Source organism: Drosophila kikkawai, chromosome 3R, assembly GCF_030179895.1.
Source record: "Drosophila kikkawai strain 14028-0561.14 chromosome 3R, DkikHiC1v2, whole genome shotgun sequence".
Lineage (NCBI taxonomy): Eukaryota > Metazoa > Arthropoda > Insecta > Diptera > Drosophilidae > Drosophila > Drosophila kikkawai.
Window position 1 is genome coordinate 20,635,970 of NC_091731.1, and position 26,504 is coordinate 20,662,473.

The 26,504-nt window shown below is 44.1% G+C and overlaps 7 protein-coding genes across 7 annotated transcripts; 5 read left to right on the forward strand and 2 right to left on the reverse strand.

Annotated features, from left to right (window-relative positions):
* Positions 1–736: 736 nt before the first annotated feature.
* Positions 737–15,272, forward strand: SIFaR (SIFamide receptor). Its single transcript, XM_017167908.3, has 6 exons — positions 737–909; positions 979–1,636; positions 1,718–1,784; positions 8,687–8,786; positions 12,327–12,965; positions 13,096–15,272. Exons 1-6 carry the CDS (start codon positions 821–823, stop codon positions 13,805–13,807), a joined length of 2,265 nt encoding a protein of 754 aa, XP_017023397.1. The 5' UTR covers positions 737–820; the 3' UTR covers positions 13,808–15,272.
* On the reverse strand, positions 8,802–9,535 carry LOC138928801 (uncharacterized). Its single transcript, XM_070286846.1, has 3 exons — positions 9,465–9,535; positions 9,142–9,275; positions 8,802–9,075 (listed from the first exon to the last, which is right to left on the reverse strand). Exons 1-3 carry the CDS (start codon positions 9,474–9,476, stop codon positions 8,934–8,936), a joined length of 288 nt encoding a protein of 95 aa, XP_070142947.1. The 5' UTR covers positions 9,477–9,535; the 3' UTR covers positions 8,802–8,933.
* A 1,226-nt stretch (positions 15,273–16,498) lies between the features above and the next one.
* Positions 16,499–17,579, forward strand: LOC108075406 (farnesol dehydrogenase). Its single transcript, XM_017167831.3, has 2 exons — positions 16,499–17,224; positions 17,284–17,579. The coding sequence occupies exons 1-2, from the start codon at positions 16,658–16,660 to the stop codon at positions 17,461–17,463; spliced, it is 747 nt and encodes a 248-aa protein (XP_017023320.1). The 5' UTR covers positions 16,499–16,657; the 3' UTR covers positions 17,464–17,579.
* Positions 17,580–18,252: 673 nt separating this feature from the next.
* Positions 18,253–21,027, forward strand: LOC108075627 (3'-5' ssDNA/RNA exonuclease TatD). The gene is made up of 4 exons (XM_017168164.3): positions 18,253–18,711; positions 19,298–19,646; positions 19,697–19,978; positions 20,034–21,027. Exons 1-4 carry the CDS (start codon positions 18,525–18,527, stop codon positions 20,170–20,172), a joined length of 957 nt encoding a protein of 318 aa, XP_017023653.1. The 5' UTR covers positions 18,253–18,524; the 3' UTR covers positions 20,173–21,027.
* Positions 21,028–21,031: 4 nt separating this feature from the next.
* On the reverse strand, positions 21,032–21,899 carry Idi (Isopentenyl-diphosphate delta isomerase). The gene is made up of 2 exons (XM_017168165.3): positions 21,588–21,899; positions 21,032–21,531 (listed from the first exon to the last, which is right to left on the reverse strand). Exons 1-2 carry the CDS (start codon positions 21,897–21,899, stop codon positions 21,076–21,078), a joined length of 768 nt encoding a protein of 255 aa, XP_017023654.1. The 3' UTR covers positions 21,032–21,075.
* A 41-nt stretch (positions 21,900–21,940) lies between these two features.
* On the forward strand, positions 21,941–23,467 carry AP-2sigma (adaptor protein complex 2, sigma subunit). Its single transcript, XM_017168148.3, has 4 exons — positions 21,941–22,063; positions 22,603–22,704; positions 22,761–22,910; positions 22,968–23,467. Exons 1-4 carry the CDS (start codon positions 21,941–21,943, stop codon positions 23,241–23,243), a joined length of 651 nt encoding a protein of 216 aa, XP_017023637.2. The 3' UTR covers positions 23,244–23,467.
* A 131-nt stretch (positions 23,468–23,598) lies between these two features.
* On the forward strand, positions 23,599–26,167 carry Rab1 (RAS oncogene family member Rab1). Its single transcript, XM_017168147.3, has 5 exons — positions 23,599–23,895; positions 25,213–25,333; positions 25,400–25,447; positions 25,502–25,729; positions 25,792–26,167. The coding sequence occupies exons 1-5, from the start codon at positions 23,873–23,875 to the stop codon at positions 25,987–25,989; spliced, it is 618 nt and encodes a 205-aa protein (XP_017023636.1). The 5' UTR covers positions 23,599–23,872; the 3' UTR covers positions 25,990–26,167.
* Positions 26,168–26,504: the final 337 nt, after the last annotated feature.

Genomic DNA, 26,504 nt, shown 5'->3' on the forward strand with positions numbered 1-26,504 from the left:
CACTCAATCGAAGAGCTGCGTGCGCTTGGCAGTTGTGCTTAATGGAATTTTTATGCGCTGCTATTGAGTTGCTCAATTGCTCGTTTTTCTCGATGTTTGTTCGACTTTTTTTTTTCGATATTTTGTTCTTTTGGTTTTTTGTTTTTGTTTTTTTGAGGTCAAAGTGCACGCTGGCTGGCTTTTCAATTGTGCCAAAACCAGCTGCCAAACAATGGGAGAAATGGCATTAAAATTAATTAGCGACGCGCATGTGTTGGAACTGCGGCTGTGACCATGTCCCTGAGCCAGGCTCTCCGTTCTCCTTTCTCCGCTTTACCATTTATCCAGGCAGCCAGCATTTGGCCTTATCTGAAATATGCACACGAGGCCTTGGGCCGCCGACTTTTTCGTAATGCCAGCCAAGGCAACGTCAACCAGCTGACGAACGACCGCCCGAGCCATTTCATTCCGCATTCGCATTCGGCAACAAACTGTTGTAGGTGATTTCCCAAAAAAAAAAAAACCCCGCAGAAGAAAAGAAACCTTGGGGAAAAAACGAGTTTCGAGAAAATTGCAATTGTTGTGCAACCACAAACACAACCCCTCCGGATTACATAGTGGGGGACGTGTACGCTAATTAAAAGTTGCTCTCTAATCCAAAAGCCACGGAACTTCCTGCATATCCTACGACAACGCCAACGATATAATGCCAAGCGACGATGCCATTTTTATAGACCTTTTCTAAGCAGCAGCAGAGCAAGCAATCGAGAGAGATACGAATCAAGGGGATAGCGAATCCCAGGCGCCACTAAAAGTGTCAGCCGCCTAATCAAGACGCCGGATGATGGCAGCCAGCGGGCGGATTCGCAAGCGCAAGCATAAAAGCCACACAAGTGGCGACACTCCGGCAGCGGCAGCCACAATAGCAACGCCACCAACACCCAGCACGGCAACAGAAGCTAGATTGGCCAGCCGGGCAACAATGGCGCCGCCAGCCAGGCCCTGGCCCATGGCGGATGATGAGGCGACGGCGGAAGAGAGCGACGCAGCCCTCGCCGGGGACTATAATAATTTCACGCATAATTTCGTCGATTTGCAGAACCTCTTGAATTTCAACGAATTGCTGGGGAGCAACTCCAATGGCACCACCAGCCCCGCCGGCAGCAGCTCTTCGAGCGCATCGAGTACCATCAAGTTGAATAACGGCGCCATTATGGACACTCTGCTGGGCACGGTCCTGACCACGGCAACGGCCACGGTGGCACCAGCGGCCAGTTCGCTGATAGCCACACTGGCGGCGGCCACCACGACAGCATCGGCAGCAGCGGGAGAGAGAACGCTGGCCATCGCCGATGCCACCTCATCCACCTATTACGCCAACTTGCTGAGCATGTCGCCGGCCACCACGAGCTTGATCTCGGCGGCGGCGGCCACCAAGTCCTACAACGAGAGCACCCTCCGATGGGAGCAGCTGGACGGGAGCGTGGACTTTGGATTCGATTCCCTGTACCGCCACTCGCTGGCCATGTCCATTGTGTACTGTGTGGCCTACATTGTCGTGTTCCTGGTGGGCCTCATCGGGAATAGCTTCGTGATTGCGGTGGTCCTGCGGGCGCCTCGCATGCGGACGGTGACGAACTACTTCATCGTGAATCTGGTGGGTGTGGCCACTAAATCTCTCAGATGAATCCCATTAATTTGAAATAAAATTTCCATTTTCGCCAACCCACGACGCCAGGCCATTGCGGACATCCTAGTCATTGTCTTCTGCCTGCCAGCCACTCTGATTGGCAACATCTTTGTGCGTAAGTAGCTCTTTAATTCCGTAAGACGATGAGATTTATTTGCCACTGGGGGAGACATTATGGAGCCTGCTTGTGTTTCAGTTTTTTTTTTTTCTGTTGCTTCTGCATATTAGCCCGATTTATGTCCTGCAATTAATCGCCGCTTAGATAAAGCCCCCGGCAAGCGAAATTTGTTGCTTCTGCGTGTTTACGCTGCGTATGCGTAATTTCCGAGAGACAAATGAAAGCAAATGTAATGGACTCGCCATTAGACCTAATGTTAGCATGAATATTCGGGCCATAAGAGCTCAGCTTCTGGCTATCATTGGTAGTGCAGAACAATAGGTGAGGCTGAGGTATGGCTTAGGTGAGGTGCATTTTTATTCTTGGCTATATCATTCAAGCCGTACTTATTTCTTATATCTCCGAGCTGCAGACTGCAGACTCGGCACTGGCTGAGTTTTTAGTGCATACATAAAACAGATATAATAATGCAGCACTTGCTCCTCAGCCTTTGAAGTGTCCTGCAAAATGCCAAGTTTAAGCATCGAGCATTTTACGAGCATTCTGACATGGACGAGGAGCCATAAATATATAGACAGACAAGTGGAGGAAAATAACCTAATTAGTGGCAGCGAGTTGAGACTATACAGAGTGCAAGATACTCTATTCTTATATTTAATAATATGTATTTAGATGTTACGAATGATTTGCCTACCAAATATATTCTTAAAATAATCAACATTGAAAATTCAACTCCCTTAATATTCAGTCTGACAAATTTATTCAACCCCAATTCCAACGAAAAATCTTCCTAGCTACCCAAGCAAGATGTTCGCACTCAATTAAATTAATTTAAAGGCTAACCCCAAGACCTTCTTGGAACTGACAATCCGCCAGAGCACAAGGTACAAGTGTATATTTAATTAAAGGCCAATTGCAAATCCCAGCGACGACCCACAAACGACCCGATAAACGAGGCTACGCATAATTGTATGCTTTAATTTAAATAAATTTGCCTGACATGCCTATCCATCCATCCATCTATGTATCTCTCTGTCTCTGTCTGCCGCCCAATTGGTTATCCGCTCGCTCTTTCGGTCTATATCCTTTGCTCCTTGAGACTTTGTGGGCTGTCATCCAAATTGATAGTCGCAGGAGCTGGCCGAGAAGGTGGAGTGCCAGAGTGGCGAATGTCTATGCAAATCGCCGTCGACATGGAAAAATGATCGAAATCCTTGGGAAATCAAATTCCGATTGCGGAGCACGACATGGTAGTTCCATCGCCTCCATTGCAATTTGCCACGGATGGGTACCCCAAGCTACAATGTAGCTTGTAGGCTCGCAGGTTGTGTGCCAAGTGTTGCCAATTAAGTGGCTCTGCCCTGTGAGAACTTTCTCTCTTTTCTGCATTTTTTGCTGTGTCTGAAGTGCACTGAGAAAAATAGAAAAGTACATAATTAGAAATTTATTAATATCAAATAAACATTTATATAAGGACTTTGTTTAAATAAGTTAGTCAAGCTTTAAAATGGTAGCGTTAAATAGTTTCTAGAATTTTTTCTACACAATGTATCTCAACTCCTAACTTATATCCCTGTGTACCTTGGCTCCGAGACTGCACTCAGTGCCACCCAAAAACCCAAGGGGGTGGGAGAGGGTGGTATAGTAAACGAAGTCAGCCGAGTGAAAATCGCAAGGAACGAATGAAGCGAGTGGCGAAAAAGTGAATGAGTTTACCTCAGCCTGCATTGTGTGTGTCCTGTGGCCGTGTCCGTGTCACTGCGCACTCTCTCTGCTGTCTCTCGCGACGCCTCTCCCTCTCTTTGTACTCTTCGATTCGAGTGTTTGTGTGTGTGTGTGTTGGTGCATTTGTTGCTGGTTTTCGGGGTGGCCTAAAGGATCATCGACACAAAACTGACCTAATTTCACAAATTCGAGCTAGGCGCAGGGTTGGCGCTGCCACGGGGCCCGACAACTCTTAGTGGGTCACAGGGGGTGGTGCTGGGTCGAGTACTGACTGGGTGATGGGTGCTCGTTGGGATTGGAGCCACCTCACAGTTCGGCTCCCTCACGCTGGCATGTCTTGAGTTGGGCCCAGCTGCTGAGGCCTAAGCGAAAACGCCAGTCACAACAAATTGCAGCCCTTTCGCTGGCATTGGAAGGTATTGTAGTTGGGGTTGGGGTGGTGGGGAGCAAAAGGATTCACCCCTTCAACTCTTAACCCCACTCACATTCCAATTCGCTTTCGACAAGCTGCTGAAGTTTAAATCGAAGGCAGCGAGTTCACAGCGACAAAGGATGAAATAGCACTTTTACAGAGAGAAAATGTGGGAATTTATTAATATAAAATATTAGAAGATCTAATAAATTAATTAAAAATATTAATAAAAAATATTAGAAGATCTAACAAATAAAACCATTAAAATATAGATGATTAAATATGATATAAATTATATTCGTAGAAATTTTTAGGGAATCTAACTATAACTATAACTAATTATCTAAAATTTAGATGTTTAATAGCTATATATTTATATTAATTTTATTAAATTTTATCAATATTTTCCTGTATCCAACTCCTTGTGAATATTGACTTTTCCCACTATTTTTATTGAATATTTTTCTATATGCATAAAACTATGTGGTAGTTGGAATATTTGGCATATTTGCACATCAAACATGGCGCATTGGTGTCTGATAGTTTTTCCGATGCACCGCCCACGAATCGAATAGCTAGAGGATAGATGGTCGACATGTTTTGCCATCAAACTGAATTATATGAAATCAAATTCGAGCCGCCAAAGTCGACGTCTCCGTCTCCGTCTCCGTCTTCTTCTCCGTCTCAGTTGCAGTCGCCGTTGGCAGCTACGCTCACGGTGGCCATCGCCGCAGGCAGCGCCATTATCTAAGCACACCTTCAAGCCTCAGAATTGCAATGGAAGGTTGTTTGCATTCAAGGCTCTTTGCGGCTGGATGAATTGACCTAAATATTTCGCTTGGCAAACCTAATAGTCAGGGTTATACCCACACACATACCACACGACGCGAGTGTGTGTGTGTGTGTGTGTGGGTGTGGGGGGGAGGAGGAAGGGGGCACCTGTATTGGGTTGGGCCTGCACTGTTGCTGAGGGATTGGGGGTGGAATGTGGCTCCGGCTCTGGCCCTTATTTATGTGTGTGCTTCGAAATCCAATAAAATGCGAAATGAATTGATTTCCCAGCAACGATGCCGCCTTGAGACGAAGGATATCCTTGCCTGTCCTGGCCCATCCATTGATTGTCCCAAATGGCGCTTTATGGCCATTGTTGTGCCATGTTATCAATGCGAAATCGTTATCATTACGGCCCCCTCTGTCACAGGATCCGCTTCACGGTTGTTGCTTCCACTGTTCCGCTCTCGATTTGCCAATCTGTGGGTCACGTTGCCAGTTTGTTCATTAAAAGGGCCGCGTGATTTGTGCCGGGCGAACGCGGCGTATGCGTAACGCCGCGCCGCCTATCCCTGCCGTTGATGAAGTCATTTTTCAGAACTCTCTGCTCGCCGATTGTATTTTAATTCAGTCGCTACGTGCCGTCGGCAAATGGCAACCAACCTCTAACCTCTCCCAGGAACAGTAGTGGCTCCAGCATCAGCAATCCCATATCTCACCTCCAGGACGTCTCCCCCCCTGCTTCGATACGCATTGCTGGGCGAACCAACTGTGGTATTCAATTTGCCGCCGAGCTGCCGCATCGAAGTCGACGCAGAACGTGACGCCGTGGCTATAATCATAACAATAACGCATTTGTCTGAAGTGTTATGTCCTTGCCATGGCCACTCCCAGCCCACTCCCACTCTAATCGAACCCACGGATTTGTTACGCCTGATTATTTCATTAACTTTACGACCCAACTCTGTGCATGACAATGCGGCACCCGAAACGAATTTTCATTGCCTAGAATAATCCAATCCACTTTGCCTATACACAGGAAATAACATCGATTTCAATGGATTAAATATAGCTTTTTAAAGAATTTATAGATTCACAATGAAGGCTTGGGGGTAATAACAATTAATAGGCAAACTTTTGTTAAGTAGGGTATCCCTTTTAACTTTAAGTAAAATGTAAAATTCCCACTAAGCCCTCTTTATGGGTTCACAGGACTCGATTTGTTTTCCTAGAAACCCCTCTTTTTCTGCCGTGTGGCGAGAGGTAAACAAAAGTTCGCACAGGAATTCAAAGAGGACAAAAATAAAAGGCTTAGGGCTCACTTGACATTTTGTTGGGGGCAACCACACCACCACCCACAATCGAAGGCTGTCGATAAGCTCAAATATCGATTGGTATTATCTCCTGTAGTTGATCAATATTGAGCACAGGCTTACGCTTATAAATGGCGGCGTCTGTTTGCCATATGTTGCCATGTCAAAACACACTCCAAGTCAGATCAAACACTCACCCCACTCACCTTGACGCTGGGCTGTCGGTTCAAGAAGCTGGATGTTTGTCAAGCAAACACAGGAGGACTTGGCTTGGCTTGGCTCCACTTCACGCCACAAATTGGTAAAGCCACAAAGAGTCTCAGGGTCGCCCCGACACGCTAGTCAATTAGGGCTATTTCGGTTACTTCAATTATGTTTGTACAACATGTCATAAAAGTTGAGAGGTCCATTCATTAATTATGGTCTGGTTCATTAAGTATTTCTGGTAACATATTTCAGCTTTTCACAGTTTTTGTTATTATTTCTAAAAATAACTAAACATAAAGGACATTTGACCTTGTGGCTTTGTAGGTTACTCAACTTTTAGAGTTAAAGTTTATTTATCTAAATATATGTTTGCGAAATTTTATTTATTAAGAAAATTAAAATAAAGAAATCATTTTATTACATTTTTTATTAACTTATTTAAATAATAATCCTCTTACTCAATGAGCTACAAAAGGCAGTCTCTATACAGATACAAGACAAGTTATTTCTTCCCTCTCACCACTTATTTTATTGGTTTCCTAAAAGAGTATTTTCCCAACTGTTTAAACTATTTATCCTGCTTACTGTCTTCAGTTTACCACCATTGTTTGCCTGGGATTATCAAAAAGTCACTCCACTTCGTTGAGCTAAGCATAATATTGTAGAAAGTGGCTTCAGATACTTGACTGTGCTGAGTGCACTGATGCAAACTTTAATCCCAGACAAGCAGGGAGAGTCACGTTTGCTGGTCGGAATAGAATTGCATACCCAATTAGATAGTTTATTTGCACAGAGGATGTCTAAACAAGGGTCTATTTTTGAAGAGTTCACCACTCAGAGGATGCTAATTTTCCCGGCTGAAAGTGATGAAGCGTTTCGCTAACAAATTTGAATTTAAATTTGTTTTTAACCAACTTTTGAAGTACTCATATGCATAAAGTTCGCCCTAAGAGGCAGAGCCCTTCGTCCCCGACAGAAAGATATATATCAAAGTTCACCCATATCAGCTTAATATCAAGTGAGTAGCCAAATACACTCGCATTAATGGCCTCGGATCCAGTCTGTTGCACTTGCAGGTCTGCCCAAAAGCCATTTCAAATCGAAGGAATAAAACCGAAAAACCCATTCGGGATGCGGTGCTGTCTCCGCGCATTTGCTTGGTCCTGTGCACACACAGTTGATTGTTTGTCTGTCTTGTCTGACGATGTCCTGCCCACACATGATCCTGGCCAGAACCTGTGCCAAAGAGTTCACCGGCACTGAGCGCAAATAATATTTATATTTTTATGTGCCAAATCATATTAAAGTTAGCTTTTATTGGCCTGCTTCGCCTGCGTACTGTGCGTATGCATAATAAAATGCGACAACACATCGAGATAAGACAGGCGAACGAGACAGGAAATTAGAATCTCCGGCCCGGCAGCAGGAGGCGTCTCCTCCGGACGACCGTTGAACTCCTGGAGCTCCTCTCGTCCCAATCCTGCTCCGCTAATGACGTGTGGGCGGTACTTGTTTAATTGCCATTCGATATGTCATGCCCCCGGCTCTGTTCGGCGGCTGTCATCAACCTTGGGCGGGCCCCGCCCCCCCATGTGTGTTTTATAACCTTTTGTGTCTGAGTGAGTTATTCCTCTTAGCATAAAATTCATAACGCACAACTATGCGGCAAGTGCGGCCCGTGTCTTCCATCAAATGGAATAAAAGGAATACAAATTAACTTAGGCAGGACTGCGGTCGGTCCTGGTCTGGGCAAACAATGCTGCCTGCCCAGTGCCTGCCTCCTCGCAATCTGAGACTTGTCACCAAATTATGAATGATATGCAGCACATAAATCTCAGTCAGCAAACAACGGTGGAGACGTGGGCGGCTGCGGCGGCGATGACAAGAAGCATTGAACGTTAACCGGGGACCCAGGACAACTCGAACCCAACTGGCCGTGACCAAGACAACAACTGTACAGGGAAAATTCCACAAGATATTAGGACACTGAAAAAAATTAGATGCTGGTCTTCTAAGGTTTAGAATTATTAAAAAAGATGTGAACTAGAAGTTTTCTATGTTATAGGTAACGCTCCATAGCTCTTTCGCTATAAAAAATTTTCTTGATCTACATATTCATAGAAATTTTCGATTTTTTCTACTTTAAATCGATAAATATAGATAAGTTTTAGTTTTACTAGAAAAGGTTACGACCCAAATATTCCCGACAGAACCATTTACGTTTATATAAAATCAAATTAAATTGAAATAATAAACTTAAATTTAAATTATAATTTTCTTCAACTATTTTACCTATAATATTTTGCTTAATATTTTATTTTCTTATCATTCCTTAAAAGTAACTCCCCTTTATGCCAGTGTAACACCAGGACAATGTGACCGAAAGTTACTCAGCATAATTTTAGCATTGTTTATGACCAATATTTACCCATTTCTCTCTCCCATTTACACGTTTCTCCCCAACTCTGTAGCCTGGATGCTGGGATGGCTGATGTGCAAGTTTGTACCCTACATACAGGGTGTCTCCGTGGCAGCCTCGGTTTACAGCCTAATTGCCGTCTCCCTGGACAGGTAAGTTTAAAACACTAGCAAAAAATACGTGGCTTTGAACTTTTATTGTGGGATCAGTTTTCGTTGGACATGGGAGGGGGTCGGGTTCATTGGGACTGGGTTTGGGACTGGGATTGGAATTGGGATTAGGGTCGGTGGTTGGTGCCGCTAATGATGCACAACCACAGCGGGATGGGCGTGATGCACTGGAATCAAAGGCACCACAGGCTTGATGGCATGCACCGCTACGACGGGCTTGTGGACAACGGGGGTGATGACCTTGACGGCTGCCGGATGATGCACAACATGGCTAAGAGAGAAATAGAGAGAGAGTGGGGTAAGAGGTGATAAGGAGATTGAAAATGGATGGCCTTACGAGTGCACCGAGTGGGCGCCATGATGGATGATGGGAGTGTGCACCACTGCGGGGTGCGCCACCACGGGAGCTACGGCCACCACTCCGGGATAGGCGTATGCCTGGGCGGCGGCGAGGGCGACGAGCACGAACAGCTGCGGCGGATCAGAGTTCACGGATTAGCTTCATTAGTGGGATTAACTGTGGAGCAGCATGTGGCTGCCACACACAGATACAAATTATATTTTACTTCGCTAATTAATTTTTTTTAATTCAAAATATTTAAAGTTGTTTTCTGACACTTTAATTTAATAATATTCCTTTGTCCTGGACACTGTACTCACAACTTTGAACATTTTGTTGGCGGAGGTTTGTTTTGGCGGGATAACTAAAGTAGGAGCTAGGCTAAAGACTTGTAATTGTCAACTGTTGACATAGCAAGCTTCGAGTGCCGCTTTTATAGGAGACAGATCGGAGCAGTTGATCCGAAAGTAAGCGCCGCTCAATGCAAGCAGCTGCTGGGAAAACTGGTCGTCTGACCGAGCAGGCGGCAGTAGGAGAGCTAGTGGAGCAGGCGTCTCAAGATCAAGTTCATCGTATGTTCTACGGTTTGCCTTGTCCGTATTAGGAGCTGCATACACTCAGTTTCATGTTTTCATGGCGTAGAATGTTGTTTGCCGAATTGCCTTGTCACACTGATACCGATTCCGACATCATTGATGAATCTAAGTGTCGGCCCTGCGCTTCCTGCAGCATAAAAGGCATAAAAGCTCTAGCAACTCGAATTGCTTTGTTACCATAAAGTCGCCAATGTCGCCTCCAACTGATTTATCAAGCGATACTAAAGCGTTTTGACGTGGGCAAGTCATAACCCCAAGGACAATAAGAGATTTCAAGTGCCTGTCGCCTTATGCGCGCACTTTCATTTATATCAATTTCTAGCCACTATCGGAGGAGGAGTCATATCCACAGGCCCTGCTTCTCTGCCACTGTCATTTTTCAGCCAGCGGGGACAAAGGCGAAAACAGCAGTATACGTATAGTACATCACTTCATCGTTTGGTCACCCACAGACCCGCATGACAGACTCCGCCCACGCCTAATTCCATCCCACTGAGTCCGAAGGCAACTCCTAGTCCAAGTCCAAAGTCCAAGTCAGTGTCCATTGATGTCTGTTTATCCAGTTGCTTCGCCAGCATCCTCTGTTGCTTTATGTTTTTACGAGCCCTCGTAAACTGAATCGAAGTTTAAGATTTATTATCTGTAACACGAACTTAAATCTCTTCCCTCGGACTCAAGGGCTGATGGGATACAGATGCTGGGGGGTCTAAGGCGCTTCTGACTTAGCTTATCACTCGATTTTACTTATGGCAATGCCATTTAATTATATGGCTATATATGTGTGTATTTAATCATAAAATCCATATATCAGCGCACTCGCATATAAACATATAAACATAGTTGTGGCTTTATGGCCCTGGCATTGAGGTTTTTGTGTCTTCGTCTGTTGGGCTTTGGCAAATGTCAACAGTGCGTATGGGTAACCGCAGAAGGAACTGAAATAAGCGCCATAAAACTGCGGATGACTTAGAAGGCGGGCAGGGCAAAAGGCGGTGTATATATGGCAAAGCCAATTATTAAAGTTACCGCTCCTAGAAAAGCTGTAAATGTGCAAATATGAATACACTATAATATGTAAACTACCTTCATTTGTTAGCCTGGGATATAAAGTACTTCACTTTTATGTGGGGAGTACTTTTACGTGGGGAGGCATCTAATATACATATTTGTTCCATAAATCAGCCAACGTCACCGCTGCTATCCTTGCATTGTCATTGTGTAGAGATTTGCTTAGGTGGCACTCAGCTAATTTATTTTACTAAGCAATTAATGGTATTTTATTTTAAACAAAGCAAAATCCTTTTTAAATTATTTTCTGTGATATTTATTAATAGCTTTTAGGAGACTTATAAATTAAATCAAAAATTTATAATTTTTCTTATTCTAAACTTTAACAAGATAGTGGAAACAATAACGTTTCTATACATTTCTAAATAAGCAAAACTTTAGCTTAAACCAATTCCCCATAGATGTATTTGCAGCTTAAGTTTCAATACCATTTTTGCGATTATTAGAACACAATTTGCCATAAATTTACCTACCATTGATTACTTATCAAAGCCAGGATAAATTCACTTAAGAGCTGTGTGTACATTTCCATAGACTTTATTTAAATATGAAGGATACTAAGATGTCGGATTTACATTTTTGTGACTGCATTGTCTCTACAGCAGAACTCAATTAGGCTTTCGCCTGATTTATGGTCGAGGCAAATCGCATGGACAAATTATGTTAATGCAATTGGTTTGCTCTCCTCTATAAATAAACGTTATGACAATTTGATATTGGCTTTGCGGACAGCTTTGTTTTGGCCCATTCCACCGCGTTATCCTGAGGCGACGAGGGTCTCGGCCCCCCACTTTGTTTGGCTGGCTATTTTTAGGTCGGAGTTGGGGAACCAGGATTCCGGGAGTAGTGGGATGCCCTCTAATGGAATTACCGCTGTGCTATCTGCCCAATGTTTTGGGCGGACAGACGCCAACGCCAACGTCTACAACGACCCAAGTCCAAAAATACGAGCACAATGCACGTAATTACATGGTTTTCGGCCAGGAGCAGTCGAACCCAGACTCCTCCTCTTTGGGCCAGGACAAGTCTTGTCTATGACCATTGAGAGGGCGCCACAATGAGCCGGCTGCACTAAGCTAAATGAAAAATGCTGAACTCGTTGATGGCCCCATACCGACTACGACTCGTCTCGGTACCTCTCACAGCTCTTATTCAAATTACAATTCATTATGGCGAGCAGAATAAAAAATGACAGCCACGCTCCCATGGCGCACATTTTTAGAGTGAGTTCAATAGACGAGATTGGAAAGCGAACACTCAGCAGAAAAAGGCTTAAGGATGGCGGCATCCTGCGTGTGCGAATTAATCAGCGGAGATATTTGCATGCCGAGAGCTGTGAGCTCCCTGAAACGGTGTCGTCATCGTCGCCTCGGCAAGACAGCTTGATGATTGCCATTATCCTTGACGGCTCAGCGCCGTCAGTGGCATCTGGAGGTGCTGCTCCTGCTCCAGCTCCAGCTCCTGCTCCTGCTCTGACTATATCTGTTAACACCCTTTGTTGGGACTCCCCTCTTTCAGGTTCATTGCCATCTGGTGGCCCCTGAAGCAGATGACAAAGCGACGTGCCCGCATCATGATAATCGGCATATGGGTAATCGCGCTGGTGACCACCATACCGTGGCTGCTCTTCTTCGACCTGGTGCCCGCCGAGGAGCTCTTCTCCGACACCCTGCTCTCGGCCTACTCCCAGCCGCAGTATCTATGCCAGGAGGTCTGGCCCCAGGGCACCAATGGAAACCTCTACTTCCTGCTGGCCAACCTTGTTGCCTGCTACCTGCTGCCCATGTCCCTGATCACCCTGTGCTACGTGCTCATCTGGTTCAAGGTCTCCACGCGGTCGATACCCGGCGAGTCGAAGGACGCCCAAATGGACCGAATGCAGCAGAAGAGCAAGGTGAAGGTCATCAAGATGCTGGTGGCGGTTGTCATCCTGTTCGTGCTCTCCTGGCTGCCGCTCTATGTCATCTTTGCGCGCATCAAGTTCGGCTCGGATATCTCGCCGCAGGAGCTGGAGGTCCTCAAGAAGGTGATCCCGCTGGCCCAGTGGCTGGGCTCCTCAAACAGCTGCATAAACCCCATCCTCTACTCGGTGAACAAGAAGTACAGGCGAGGGTTCGCGGCCATCATCAAGTCGCGTAGCTGCTGCGGACGCCTCAGGTTAGTAGATCGTTCTAAAAAATAAGAATTATTTTTGTAAGGAAACATTTAGTTAAAAAATCTATTAATTAGTTTAGAATAATTTCAAGAAAAACTTCTTATTAAACAGCTTTGATATTTCACCTAACAGGTACTATGACAACGTGGCTATCGCCTCCAGCACGACCAGCACTCGGAAGTCGTCGCACTACCACCAGAACAGCTCCCGGAAGAGCCCGGGCAGCAAGGGCAACGCTGTATCCTACATCTATGAGCACAACTCGCTGCGGCGCCACAACATGATGCTCAAGCAGGACAGCAACCTGTCGCAGCAGATGCTGCTCAAGCAGGACTCGCACGGCTCGCGCCAGTTCCTCATCAAGCAGGAGAGTTCCTGCAGCGACGCCTCCGGCATCCGGCGACCGCTCTGCCAGCAGGATAGCAACGGCTCCAAGGTGTCGCTCTCCAAGCAGGACTCGATCGTCTCCTACATGGAGTCGCGCCGGGCGGGCGGTCTCAACGACTCACTGACGGAAAGGGACAGTGTCTCGAGTGACTCACGCCGTCCGGGGGCCACACCGATTTCCCTGCTGGATAAGCGACAGAAGTTCGTCAAGCAGGACTCGGTGATCTCGTTCGTGGACCAGCGTCCGGAGCAGCGGCGCCATCAGCTGGTTAAGCAGGACTCGGTTATCTCCTTTGCCGACCAGAGGCGCGGCCTGCTCCACAAGCAGGACTCGCTGATGGCCAATCGCACGGGTGATGCACCCACCCACCACGTATCCATACTGAAGAAGACGGACTCGCAGCTCAGCTACGGAAGTTCGGCTTCTCCGCGCCGAAATGCGGATCTATACGAATAGGCTTAAATGGGACAAAAACTAAACTCCAAACTACTGTAGGAACAGCCTACAAATAAGAAGGTCGCTAAGGTCAAACAATGCAATTTGGGGGAAATGTAAGCCAAGGACTATTGAGCAATATGACATCAGACACCATGTTCTTCTTTGATTTTTAGGCTATATCTTCTATATAGTTTTTTGCTTAACAAAATGTTCAGGCTCACATTTCCCCCATAATATTGTTTGGCCAAAAATACGACCCATTTTAACACGCAAACTAACGCAACGATACCAAAAAACGTTACCGAACCACAAAGGGAAATCCTTATATATTTCTATATAGCAGCTAGACAGAATGGAGAGATCGAACAAAGGATACGATAGGTGATATGGATAGCCCTACGACTGTGATACAAGTCGGCAGTACTGGGTTCAGAACTTGGTCGCCCATATCCGTCATCGTCGTGGAAACTGCGAGATAGTGCCAGTAGGGAGGGACATCGGGATGGACCAATAGGGGTATATAGTGGGTATATCTAATCAGAGGTCGCTTAGCTAGAAACCGAAACGCCACACACAGGACTACACCACACACCATAGACATAGACATAGACATAGACATCACACACTCCCCACAGACCTAATAGTTAATAGATGTTTTATACGTGTTTCAGAGGTACTACACAAGATATGAACTACTCCTTGGCTATGGCTATGGCTATATATAATACCTATATGTACCGTTACGCAGTTTTAAGATTGTTTGTACTCGCAATTTGCTATATCGAATAAATTGAAAGGTAGGTGGTAACAGTGAAGCGGCAAACGAGGGGGTTAAAATAGCTTTGCTAAACTTTTTGTACGAAGGCAAGAACGTGAGTGAAAAATATAAGGGGCAAGTCCAGTATCATAGTTGGGGAGAAGACGCAAACGAAACAAAACAAAATGAGATAACACCGAGGTCTAAAGTAACGTACCTACTAAATTTTTGTATGGAAATTCTTACAATTTATACATATATATTTATATTGATTTTGGAATAAGCAATATGCAATACATGCGTATGTCTGCGCGTACGCCTTGTATATCTATCAAACAACAATAATCAATTTTATTAGAATTTTACACAACCGAATCGGGGCAAGGAAATGGTTAGTAAAACGCAATACATCAACGGATGAGCAAGTGAGTGGCCCAACATCTTAGCCATCAGCTAGGGTCTTGGCGGATAGGAACAGATATTGACGAATAATTCGATATCGATTGAGGTAGGCATCGAACGCGCACAAAGTAGCACTTGACCATGCTGACATTAACTTGAAACACAGGCGACGGGATGGGGTTAGATTAGGGATTAGGGCTAGATTAGGCTTAGGCGGGACGGAAGGACGAGTTGGAGTTTTGGGGTCTAGATGGGGGATGACGCCCCCAAAAGTGAGCACAAAGCAGTCAAAGATTTCGCACTAAACGTATCACTACAAACTAACAAAGAAGCAAACAATAATCGAACTCAAATTCGTTAAACACTAAACAACACCAATGAACTTTAAACTATATGAAATAAAATTTTAACGGATATAACGAGGAGGAGCAGAAGGAGCCGGTAGAGTCGATGGATACGAGAAACCAATGGTAAAACTATGAAACTAAACGTAAAGATTAACTATGCAATTTTATTGTTAGCCAAAATTTTATAAATGTCAAGTAACGAACAAGTAAATATTTATATGTATACAGAATATATCAAGTATAAAGCGTACGTTATATATCTTTATATACTTCGATGGCATTAGGCGCTGATCCGTAGAGTTTTGGCACGCTTCGATGTCGATCAACGATTTAGTTTAACCGTAACTCGTACTCCCTAGTCTCCATTTAGACTTCGGGGTAGCTTAAAGCCCATTCCAAGAGTCGAACGAACCACGACGAAGACACACGCGGGCCGTTCAAAACTCCAGCGCTTAATGCAAGGCAAGAATCTACAATGAGGAATATCAATAATATATTTCAAATATACATAAATATATTAATATTAGGCTTAACGACTCATATGCCAGCAGTATCGAACAACAACAACAACGTCTAGTAAACAAGAGAATACATTTATACGAAATACATATTATATGCTGCAAGTACGTAAGGGACGCACAATAGAAATGTCCTTTCCCGCTTTCGATTCCACTCAAAGACAAAGGAGCAGGATTAAAACAAAAGTAATATTTATCGAATAAACCAAATTGAACTTTAGGTTTTAAAGTTTTAAAACGTAGAACATACCCATACACACATACATACATGTGCATTACGTTCGTTATTTACCAATTGTGGAAAATACAAATATAAAAACTGATCGCGTTAACCAGTTACAAAAAACAAAGCATGACATTAATGGCAACACAATATTATATATGTAAATATATGTGTTTATGTATACATACATATATATGTATATTTATCGCATACAACTAACACCAAAGATACATGCATGTTAGCAGAAATAATAAATAAATAAATAAAATAAATAATAACTAAACTAAAAGGGTTCCTTTTAAATGCGCGCCTTATTTACCAATAGGCGATATCAATAGGTAATGTATGGTAATCGATTGGATAATCGATTTTAAATTCACTACGTAGTTGTTTAGCAAATATAAAATTATATTATAGAACAAAGGTCAATCAAATTACAATGTAAAACCTCAATCAACCAAAGCCTTTGCAAACATTTGTTTAGTTTTTTTATTTAAAATCTGCGCCAATTCGAATATCGAATATCATTATCGATCTGAGCAAAGACACCGTCCTCCACCTACCGCACTAACTTTGAGTGAGATCATTGCCCAATTAGCTTGACGCAAACTCAGACGTACCATGAATCGCTGGACAAATCGTGTTGCCGTTGTCACCGGCGCCAGCTCTGGAATCGGAGCAGCCTGCTGCCGGGATCTGGTGGCCAAGGGAATGGTCGTCGTGGGATTGGCCAGAAGGGAGGAACGCCTCAAAGAGCTTAAAGCATCCCTGCCCGCCGGCCAGGCAGCTAATTTTCACGGCCGTCGTTGCGATGTGAGCGATGAGCAACAGGTTAAAGAGGCCTTCGCCTGGATCGATCAAGATCTTGGTGGCGCCGATGTGCTGGTCAATAATGCCGGAATCATACGACCCATCAGAGTTATGGATGAGGACAACTCGGAGGCTTTAAAGGCCATTCTGGACACCAATGTGTTGGGTGTCACTTGGTGCACCAGGCAGATGTTCCGATCTCTGCTGCGCCGCAAGGTGAACGATGGTCACGTGGTCATCATCAACAGTATTGTTGGCCACAAAGTGCCCATGCTGGAGGGCTTAAACATGTATGCTCCCTCCAAGCACGCAATCACTGCGTTAACCGAAGTCCTGCGCCAGGAGTTCATCAAGAGCGGTACCCAGACCAAGATCACAGTGAGTTCAGGTTAACTAGCCATACTAAGAATACGTAATCCCTCTAATTTTCATTACAGAGCATTAGCCCCGGTGTTGTGAACACTGAAATCTTTGGTTCGAGCTCCATTGAAGTGACCAGTTCCATGCCCATGCTTCGATCTGAGGATGTGGCCGACGCAGTGTCGTATTGCATCCAAACGCCCCCGAATGTACAGATACATGAGCTTACTATCAAGCCAGTTGGAGAGCATTTCTAAAGAGCATTGGTTTCTTGATAAGAAACCCAATGATAAATGCATAAATATTTGCTACTTAAAAAAATATAATCAAAGTATGAGTGTAAAGCTAATAAACAGAACACTTTGCATCGAGATACTTCAGCTTTGTATCAAACCAGTTAGAGAGCACTTATAAAATAAACAAGTCTTCAATCAGGAAAACAAATGCCCAACAATTGGCAAATGTTTGGATATATCAACTTATTATTAAGCCAGATGCAAAGCGCTTTAAAAAATCCGCTATAAAAAAAAGTAATGCCCTTATTTGGACTTTTGAATTGTAAAAATAATCATATTGTATAGAAACTGCAGTGTTCAGACATAGAAGTTTACTATCTAAATATTTTAAGATCATCTGAAGTACCCACTGTTTCTTGATAAGAAAACCCAATGCCCTTATTTAGCCTTTTCATAAGACAAAAAAAAAAAGCAATCAAAGTAAAAGCGATAAGCTTATAACGGCAAAGGCACCTACAAAACAAATAAACAGATAAACAAAATGTTTAGAGCGTAAAACGTATGTCATACATTTGGGATATATGACAAGTTAGACAAGTTTAAATTGAAATCCACTACAGTGTTCAGTGGATTTCAATTTAAACTTCAATGTATTCTCAGAATTATGTTCTAAATTGTTATTTCTATTTTTAAAAAACTAATTTAAATCAAAATAACGTAATATAAAAACGTAAGCAAAATTCAAAAAGCGATAGAACGTTATCAACTATCGATTACGCTCAAATTCAAATACCTTCATCGGTACCTCGTTCGGAACGTTGTACAACACTAGCCAGCAGTCGTAGTTCGTGTCGGGATTGTTTTTTAGTTTAATATTTCTTAACTTTTAAACTGTTAATTACCTAATTGGTCAACCTTTCAAAATTTCAACAAATTCGAATAACCTACTTTTCACGGTTATCACAGCCGTCGCGTTTCCTTGCGCCCACAAGAGCTAATTGAATTAACCACGCACACAGAGGCCATCGTCGTCGCCTGCGTCATAAGCTATTTTCGTCCAGAAATCCAAAAATCCGGACTATATGGATCCACAACAAAAGTCCGAGGTGGTGCCCACCGCAGCTCCGCTACTGGAGGATCAGCTAGACATGGCGGACAGCATGAAGCACTGCTTCGAGAATCTCATTGTGATCGACGTGGGTGCGAATTTGACAAACAAAAAGTATAGCCGTGATCTCGATTCCGTTGTCCAGCGAGCCAGAGATGCAGGTATGTCCGCTCCACCGTGTTATGATCTGTGACTGTGTGTCTTCAGTTGTGTCAGATTAATTATAAGAAACGGGCAGTGTCTTCGTTTTGGGGCGAGGCTACGAAAACACCCCAGACAACAGCCAGAAGGTCAGGCGATAAGTGCGAGCAACAAGTGTGCCATACAGTCGAACTTCTATAGCTTGTACATTTATTATTAAAAGGGTCAGATTTCTGAATAATAGGGGAAATTTGTTAAATTTCAAAAAGGACCAGGAATTTCCTTAATTTATAATAAGAGTTAAGCCAGGTATTAGAAAAACTAAGACTTCAACAGGCTTCTTAAAAGGTACAAAGTTAAATTTATTTAATTTATTAAAAGATCTTTCAAAAATTGTATTATTATAATCAAATTTAAAGCCAGAACTCAAAGTTATTTATCCTTTACCAAGAGTAAACAACATAGTTGCGATGTCTCCACAAATCTAGTTTCTTTGTTTTGAAAGATGCTGCTCCGAGCGATGAAAGTTCGAGCATACGACTGTATCTAGGTGGCACTGTGATGCAAGATGCACTAGCTAACTTTCTCCACTCTTACCTTTTTCAGGTGTTCAAAAACTCATGGTTCACGGTACTTCAGTCAAATCGAGCAAGGAAGCGCTGCGCCTCTCGCGCATCTATCCCGACATCATCTACTCGACTGCTGGCATCCATCCGCACGACTCTAAGTCCATTGTGGAGGAGCCGGCCACATGGTTCGATCTGGAGCATATTGCCCAGGCACAGGAGTGCGTGGCGGTTGGTCCCTGCGGCCTGGACTACCAGAGGGACTTCTCCGAACCGGACGCCCAGAAGCAGATATTTGCCAAGCAGCTGCACCTGGCCATCCGGCTGAACAAACCTCTGCTGATTCACGAGCGGTCGGCTCAGAACGATTTACTCGAAATACTCGACAAGTACGACAGAGATTTTCCTTTGTTCGGTTTATAACACATTTATGTTGCAGATTCGAGAATCTACCGCCTGTGATCGTCAGAGGTTTCATGGGCACCGCAGAGGAGGCGCTCAAGTATCTGGAGCGCAGGTTCTACATCAGCCTGACGGGCTACCTGTGCAAGGATAAATCGGATACGGGCGTGCGCCGGCTACTGGAGGATGGCACTTTGCCGCTGGACAGACTGCTCGTGGAAACGGATGCTCCGTTCATGTACCCAAATACAAGGGCTTCCAAGTTGCCGCAGCACGTTAAGACTGGCATCACCGAACGATCATTGTTGTACTTACACAGGCAAGTTTGGTCAGATTAATTGGGTACGACTTTCCTCTAACTTTGTACCTTGTAGATATTGTACCTTCCAACGCAACGAGCCCTGCAGTCTGCCCGCCATCGTGGAAATGATAGCCGCCTTCATGAAGAAAACGCCCGAGGAAGTGGCCTTGGCCACCGCCTTTAATGCCTTGAAGCTCTTCGGCCTGTCCTAAGAAAACTGGTGCCCTGGAACTGAACGAAAAAGTGTGCCAACCAGCAGCTTTATACCCGTAACACTATAGATTGAACGAGCCTGAGATTAACGATAGACTCACACACCCATGTGCCTTAACCACTAATCGAATTCGGGATGAAGCGCTCATCCCGAGATCCCACACACACACAAACAAAACCCATTTATACGACCCCCACATAGCATGCGAAAAGTACGTATACGTATACACCTATATTAGCCCGTAAGGGTGCAAATTATCGATCGAGATTTGCAAGGTCTAGCTTTAAGTCGTTGGGAATTTCCCGAGCAATTGCCCCCCGGACACCCCTCCCCTAGAAACGGTGCCAAGGTTGTGCCGGATTCTCGCACTGGTTCGGTGTTTCACGCCTCGAAGCGCGCGCTTCGAAATCGCTACGTTTAGATGTTAAGTGCTGCAGCTCGTCTTTTGTTTGATTCTTCTGTATTTAGACTGTAGACATATTACTTTTAGTTCGTGCCCCTTGTTAGTCTGTAGCAATGTTTTTGTACATATTTATTCTTGTTGTTCTACGTGAAGAGTCGATGATGATGATGATTATGGGAAACGTAATGTGATCATTTTAAGAGCTAAATATTTATATGATATATACCAACAAACACATTAGTTAGGCTATGAAACATACATACTGAATATCGTGCGCCTATACATATTATATTTTGTTATATTTACATATACAAAAGCGTTGTACTGAACTGATGCGACTTCGACCCACGGAGTTGCCTCAATCCGCTTTGTGCCCATTGTCCGCACACAGCGCACACACTATTTTCCATTTAAATAAAGCGAATTTAAAAAACCCAAACGAACAACGAACCCCTTTGAGTCACCGTAACTTTTGTATTTTTTGGTTCGTTAGCACACTTAAAAGCGCTGAATATTTTTTAGGTCCTCAAACTGCTCCAGCCTATGCAAATTGTCCCACCACAGCTTCAGGCGGTGCTGCAGTATCAGGGAGAACCATGGGGTCAAGGGCGCGCCGAACTTGGCCACTGCCTCGTCGATCTTGTCACGCCGCAGATATCGCACCTCGCTCACCTCATTGCTGTTGGGCCGCAGAGTCACGTCCTTCTGCAGGAACAGGATATAGTCGATCTCGTGCTCGCCCCACACGCCGTCTCCCGTGTCCGCGTAGTGGATGCGCGTGAGGTACCGAAAGTCCTCGGGCTGCAGCTCCTCAGTGGGTATGCCCAGTTCGTAGTTTAGCCGCCGTTGGGCGGCCAGTCGGATGCCAAGTGCATTGCTCTCCTGACGCTCCTGTTCGATCTCGTGAAGCGGATGGCTGCAGCAGGCGTTCGTGTAGGTGTTCGGAAAGGTTATCTGCAACATGGAGTTTCCTGAGAACTGCGTAATAAGGGAATTCTTCTTGGGTTTACCTTATGAGATGAACGCTTTTGGACCAGCATCTCGCCATTGGCATTGAAGAGAAACACACTGAAGGCGCGATGCAATCGCACATCTCCCGTTTTGGGATCCACGCGGTGGCAGTCGGCCTTGGAAGCTGCACCAATGGATTTATCGTTTTCATCCACCAGGATGCACTGCTCCTTGAGGGCATGCGCCTGCAGCGGATCGTGCACGGCCTCGGCGGGCACCTGGCGCTGCTGCTGCTGGCCCACGGCCGTCGTCGAGCAGCCACGCAGCCAGGAGAGACGTGGGGTGAGGAGATTCAGGCGTGAAGCCAACATTATTTGGTAAATGACTAGTTTCGAGTGGGGCCAAAACAAATATGAAAGTGAAACTTCGTAATACAGCGCTAGGCAGCCAGCCTGCCAACTCGCCTGCTTTCCCCTCCGGCCTCTTGCAACACTGGCGCTGGAACAGCTGTTTCGCAGTCGCGGTAGCCCTGGCAATAGTGATATAGAGCTGGGAAACTATCGATAGTGACACCATTCGATATTTTCGATGTTTTGAAAACGAAAATTCGATACTATCGATAGTATCGTTTTTTTACGATTCTTTTTGCAAATTAAAGTTATAGCAATTTCAAATAGAATTATAATACTATTCAATATGTTTTGACTAAGTAATTAACATAAATATTCTATCCAAGCAACTTTGCACAAATAAAATTGTATTACCATTGCTAAACATACGCTTAGACTCTGAAGACGTGGCGTAGACGCACCCTTTCTTTTGAGATTCAGTTAATATTTTTCACCACCAACTCCAATTTAAGTTAATTTAGAATACATTTTTATTATAAAAAAAAAAATATATATATACATATATATATATATTTGTTTGCATTTTTCTTACTAAATTTCAGCAACAAAGCAGAGATATAAAAATAGTCCCGTACTATCGATAGTGATAAAAAACTATCGATGGTGGCTCAAAAAAAGGAAAAAGTCGATACCTCGATAGTACCATCGATAGTTTCCCAGCTCTATAGTGATACACAATTTGCTCATAATCAGTTTTTCGCTTCCGCCGCTGGAAGATAAAATTGTAAATAGCAACGCAGCTGCCTGTCTAAATCTCCGGAAAATGGTATGTGGCCTATCAGCATAACGTTGGAAACCGTTTTCAATCGTTTTATCCCCCAGATTCGCTTCATACTGATACAAAACCGAGCTGGCAAAACTCGCCTGGCCAAATGGTACATGAACTTTGATGATGACGAGAAACAGAAACTTATTGAGGAGGTGCATGCAGTGGTCACGGTTCGCGATGCCAAGCACACCAACTTCGTAGAGGTAAGCCACTGTCCACATCCTGAATAAACATGCGGTTAATCTCTATTTCCCCTGCAGTTCCGCAATTTCAAGATCGTGTACCGACGGTATGCGGGTCTGTATTTCTGCATCTGCGTGGACGTGAACGACAATAACCTGTGCTATCTGGAGGCCATCCACAACTTTGTGGAGGTGCTGAACGAATACTTCCATAACGTATGCGAGCTGGACCTCGTCTTCAACTTCTACAAGGTGTACAGCGTGGTGGACGAGATGTTCCTGGCGGGCGAGATCCGGGAAACCTCCCAAACAAAGGTGCTCAAGCAGCTGCTGACGCTGAATTCGCTGGAGTAGAGGAGGAGGTGGCAGTCCTCCGTATCGACAAATCGCCCGATCGTCAGCATTCCCCTAGCCCCGGCCAGGCGTTATACCCGCTTATCGAATCTTTTCTCATATACTATTACGCGTATTATTATTATTATCTGTAATGTGTTCTCTATGCAAGCAAACACTCAAATGTTAAATACCGTGTTTAGAAACAAATGATGTACCATAAGAGATTGTATGCAAAGTGCAAAGTACCAGCCATTTCATTTTATAGGGGGTGTGGGACTGGGATTCGATTTTTTTCTCTAGGTTCCGCCCACTCACCTCCGATGGCCTGTGGCAGTGCGCAGCCCTGGTCCGCTCGCGTTTTCCAACACTGCTGCACACTAATGCCACTTCGTCATTTTTTCAGTCGCCATTGTTCTCGTTCTCGGCCGTCGAATTTGTGGAAATAAACGTATTTCCCTTTGAAATTCGCTGCAATAAATACAATAGTGAGCTACCAAACACAGCAAAAACAGAGTGCGTGTCGTTTTGAAGTAATTCGGAGCGCGCAAGTCGAGTGAAAACAGTGACACCAGTCAGCAGTCCACACACCAGCCAGAAATCGAATATTTGTTCGTGGCAAATATATAATCTTGTCAAAAAGCCAGAAAATGTCATCTGTGAATCCGGAATAGTAAGTCGTCACACACAGCAATTGCGCATAATTGGGATCGGGAACAACGGAGTGACTGGTTTTCCATTTCGAAACTCGCCAGCGCCAGCCTTCGCTAATCGTTTCATATATTTTTCTGCGACGTCATTTTGCTACGTTTCATAGCCATTCCATTCATCAGCTCTCTCGGCCCCTCCACTCCCTTTTCGCTGTTGGCCTTTGGCGTTGGCAACTCCAAAGGCACACGATTCACTTGGAAAAGCGAGAATTAACAATAACCGCCCCACACTAGACTCGAAACTGTGTGTTTCACTGCTAGGATGTATGCGAGATTTCGATGAAAATGCATACATACTTACGTACATACATAGGAGCGGCAGCTGATAGCCCAATGTGTACGCCCGAGAAATATATCGTCAGTTCCCTCTCTGATTCGTCCAGCACATCCAATGTTTTCGGATCCCAGCCAGCCATAGGGCGGATGAGTCACCTGCGTGGAGCGCGCGTCCCGTCCCCCCCAGCCCTCGATGTGTACATTGTTGTTGCTCTCCGCAGCTACGTAATCAAAAACCCATTCTAGACTTAATTGCCTGGAGCTATCACTTTAAAACAATTAAAGCTGGGATCTTGATTCTCCCTGATTCTGGAAACTGTCCTTCGACTGCAACAGTCTGGAAAGTAATGAAAATGTTACCGTTAGCGAAACAAACAAACAAACGGTGGACTCTCTATACGGTGAACCGTGAAAAATTATGGGTTTTCACTAGATCTTGAATCTAGCGGATATAAAAACCTTAATAACTTGTTTTGAAATGAATCTTATGTTTACATGGAAAATAGCTCTACAAACAAAAACAAAATGTTACTTTAGTTAGATAATACATTTTTCCATCTTGAATAAGATTATACATAGATAAATTGATAGCCATTTCTTGCTAGAGTTCACTGATCAGAATAACTCTCTTAATTACTTTGATCTCTAAAATCTCTGGAAAAAATTATTCAAGGCCATACATATTGCTATTCTCTTGGTTTATCAGCAGAAAGTTTTCTCAGAGGTTATTTACTTCGTGGTTCTAGGTTCTAAAGACTAGATCTTAAGCCATATTAAACATTTTTCCTAAGTTGGTTAGTATTTAATGAAAAGTAATTTTTATGTTCAATTTTCATGTAAATGGAATTACGAACACACGGGCCCATTATCACACATCACACTTCAACAGCCTGAAATTGGGGGTTGATGTTGGTCATATACATCGATAAGATAAAGCCTCGTAGAAACCGGTTTTATTTGAATATATTCACAGACTAACCAAAGTGTATCCTCCTATTTCACAGCGATTATCTCTTTAAACTGCTGCTTATTGGAGATTCGGGCGTTGGAAAGTCCTGTCTGCTGCTGCGATTCGCCGATGACACATATACAGAAAGCTATATCAGCACAATCGGTGTGGACTTCGTAAGTTAAACGGAATGTTGTGAAAACTGTTAATGTGTGTGACTCATAAAACCTTTTATCTTGCAGAAAATAAGGACCATAGAGTTGGACGGCAAGACCATTAAACTGCAAATCGTAAGCATAAACACGATAAAGTTGGAGCCATAATGCTAATGCGACTCTTTACAGTGGGACACTGCTGGCCAGGAGCGCTTCCGGACCATCACGTCGTCATACTATCGGGGCGCGCATGGCATCATCGTTGTGTACGATTGCACGGACCAGGAGTCCTTCAACAATGTGAAGCAGTGGCTGGAGGAGATCGAGCGGTATGCCTGCGAGAACGTCAACAAGCTGCTGGTGGGCAACAAGAGCGACTTGACTACCAAGAAGGTCGTTGAGCATACCACAGCTGCGGTGCGTATAGGTTTTCTTTTAATGCTGAATGTTTGGTTTACTGAATAAGTTGCTCTTTGCAGGAGTACGCTGCTCAGTTAGGCATTCCATTCCTTGAAACTTCGGCCAAGAGCGCCACCAACGTGGAGCAGGCCTTCATGACGATGGCGGCCGAGATCAAGAATCGCGTCGGGCCGCCGTCCAGCGCCACCGATAACGCTAGCAAAGTGAAAATCGATCAAGGACGTCCAGTGGAAAACACCAAATCCGGTTGCTGCTGAATAACTCTGATTGTGAATCATTATTTTATTATACAATTAAACAAAATTTAAATATAATAAATTAAAACGGAAACCACACAACAATAATAATAAAAGAAAAACATAAGCAACGGCTAGACCACAAAATCGTAATTATAATACCTAAAAATTCTGTAATAATAATAATGATGAGGAATGACGAGTAGTGCGTTTATATGATCCTAACCGTGATTCGATTCGATACACACTTTAAGCAAATATGTAATAGGTATGTAGCCAACCAGATCCAGACTTCAAACATCCCCACACACACATACAAAACACAATAAGGATACAGGACACTGAGCCTGATACTAACCGTCTTTCTGATTTCAGCTGTTCTGTTCATAAGTAGTGCAAAGCGAGCAAAAACGGTGTAGCAATTAACTTAATATACATAACTCTAACCTACAGTAAGAAGTTACTTATCACAGCAGCGCGAAGGTCGATACCGAACCGATACCGAAACCCATATGTACTATTAATTACTACACATA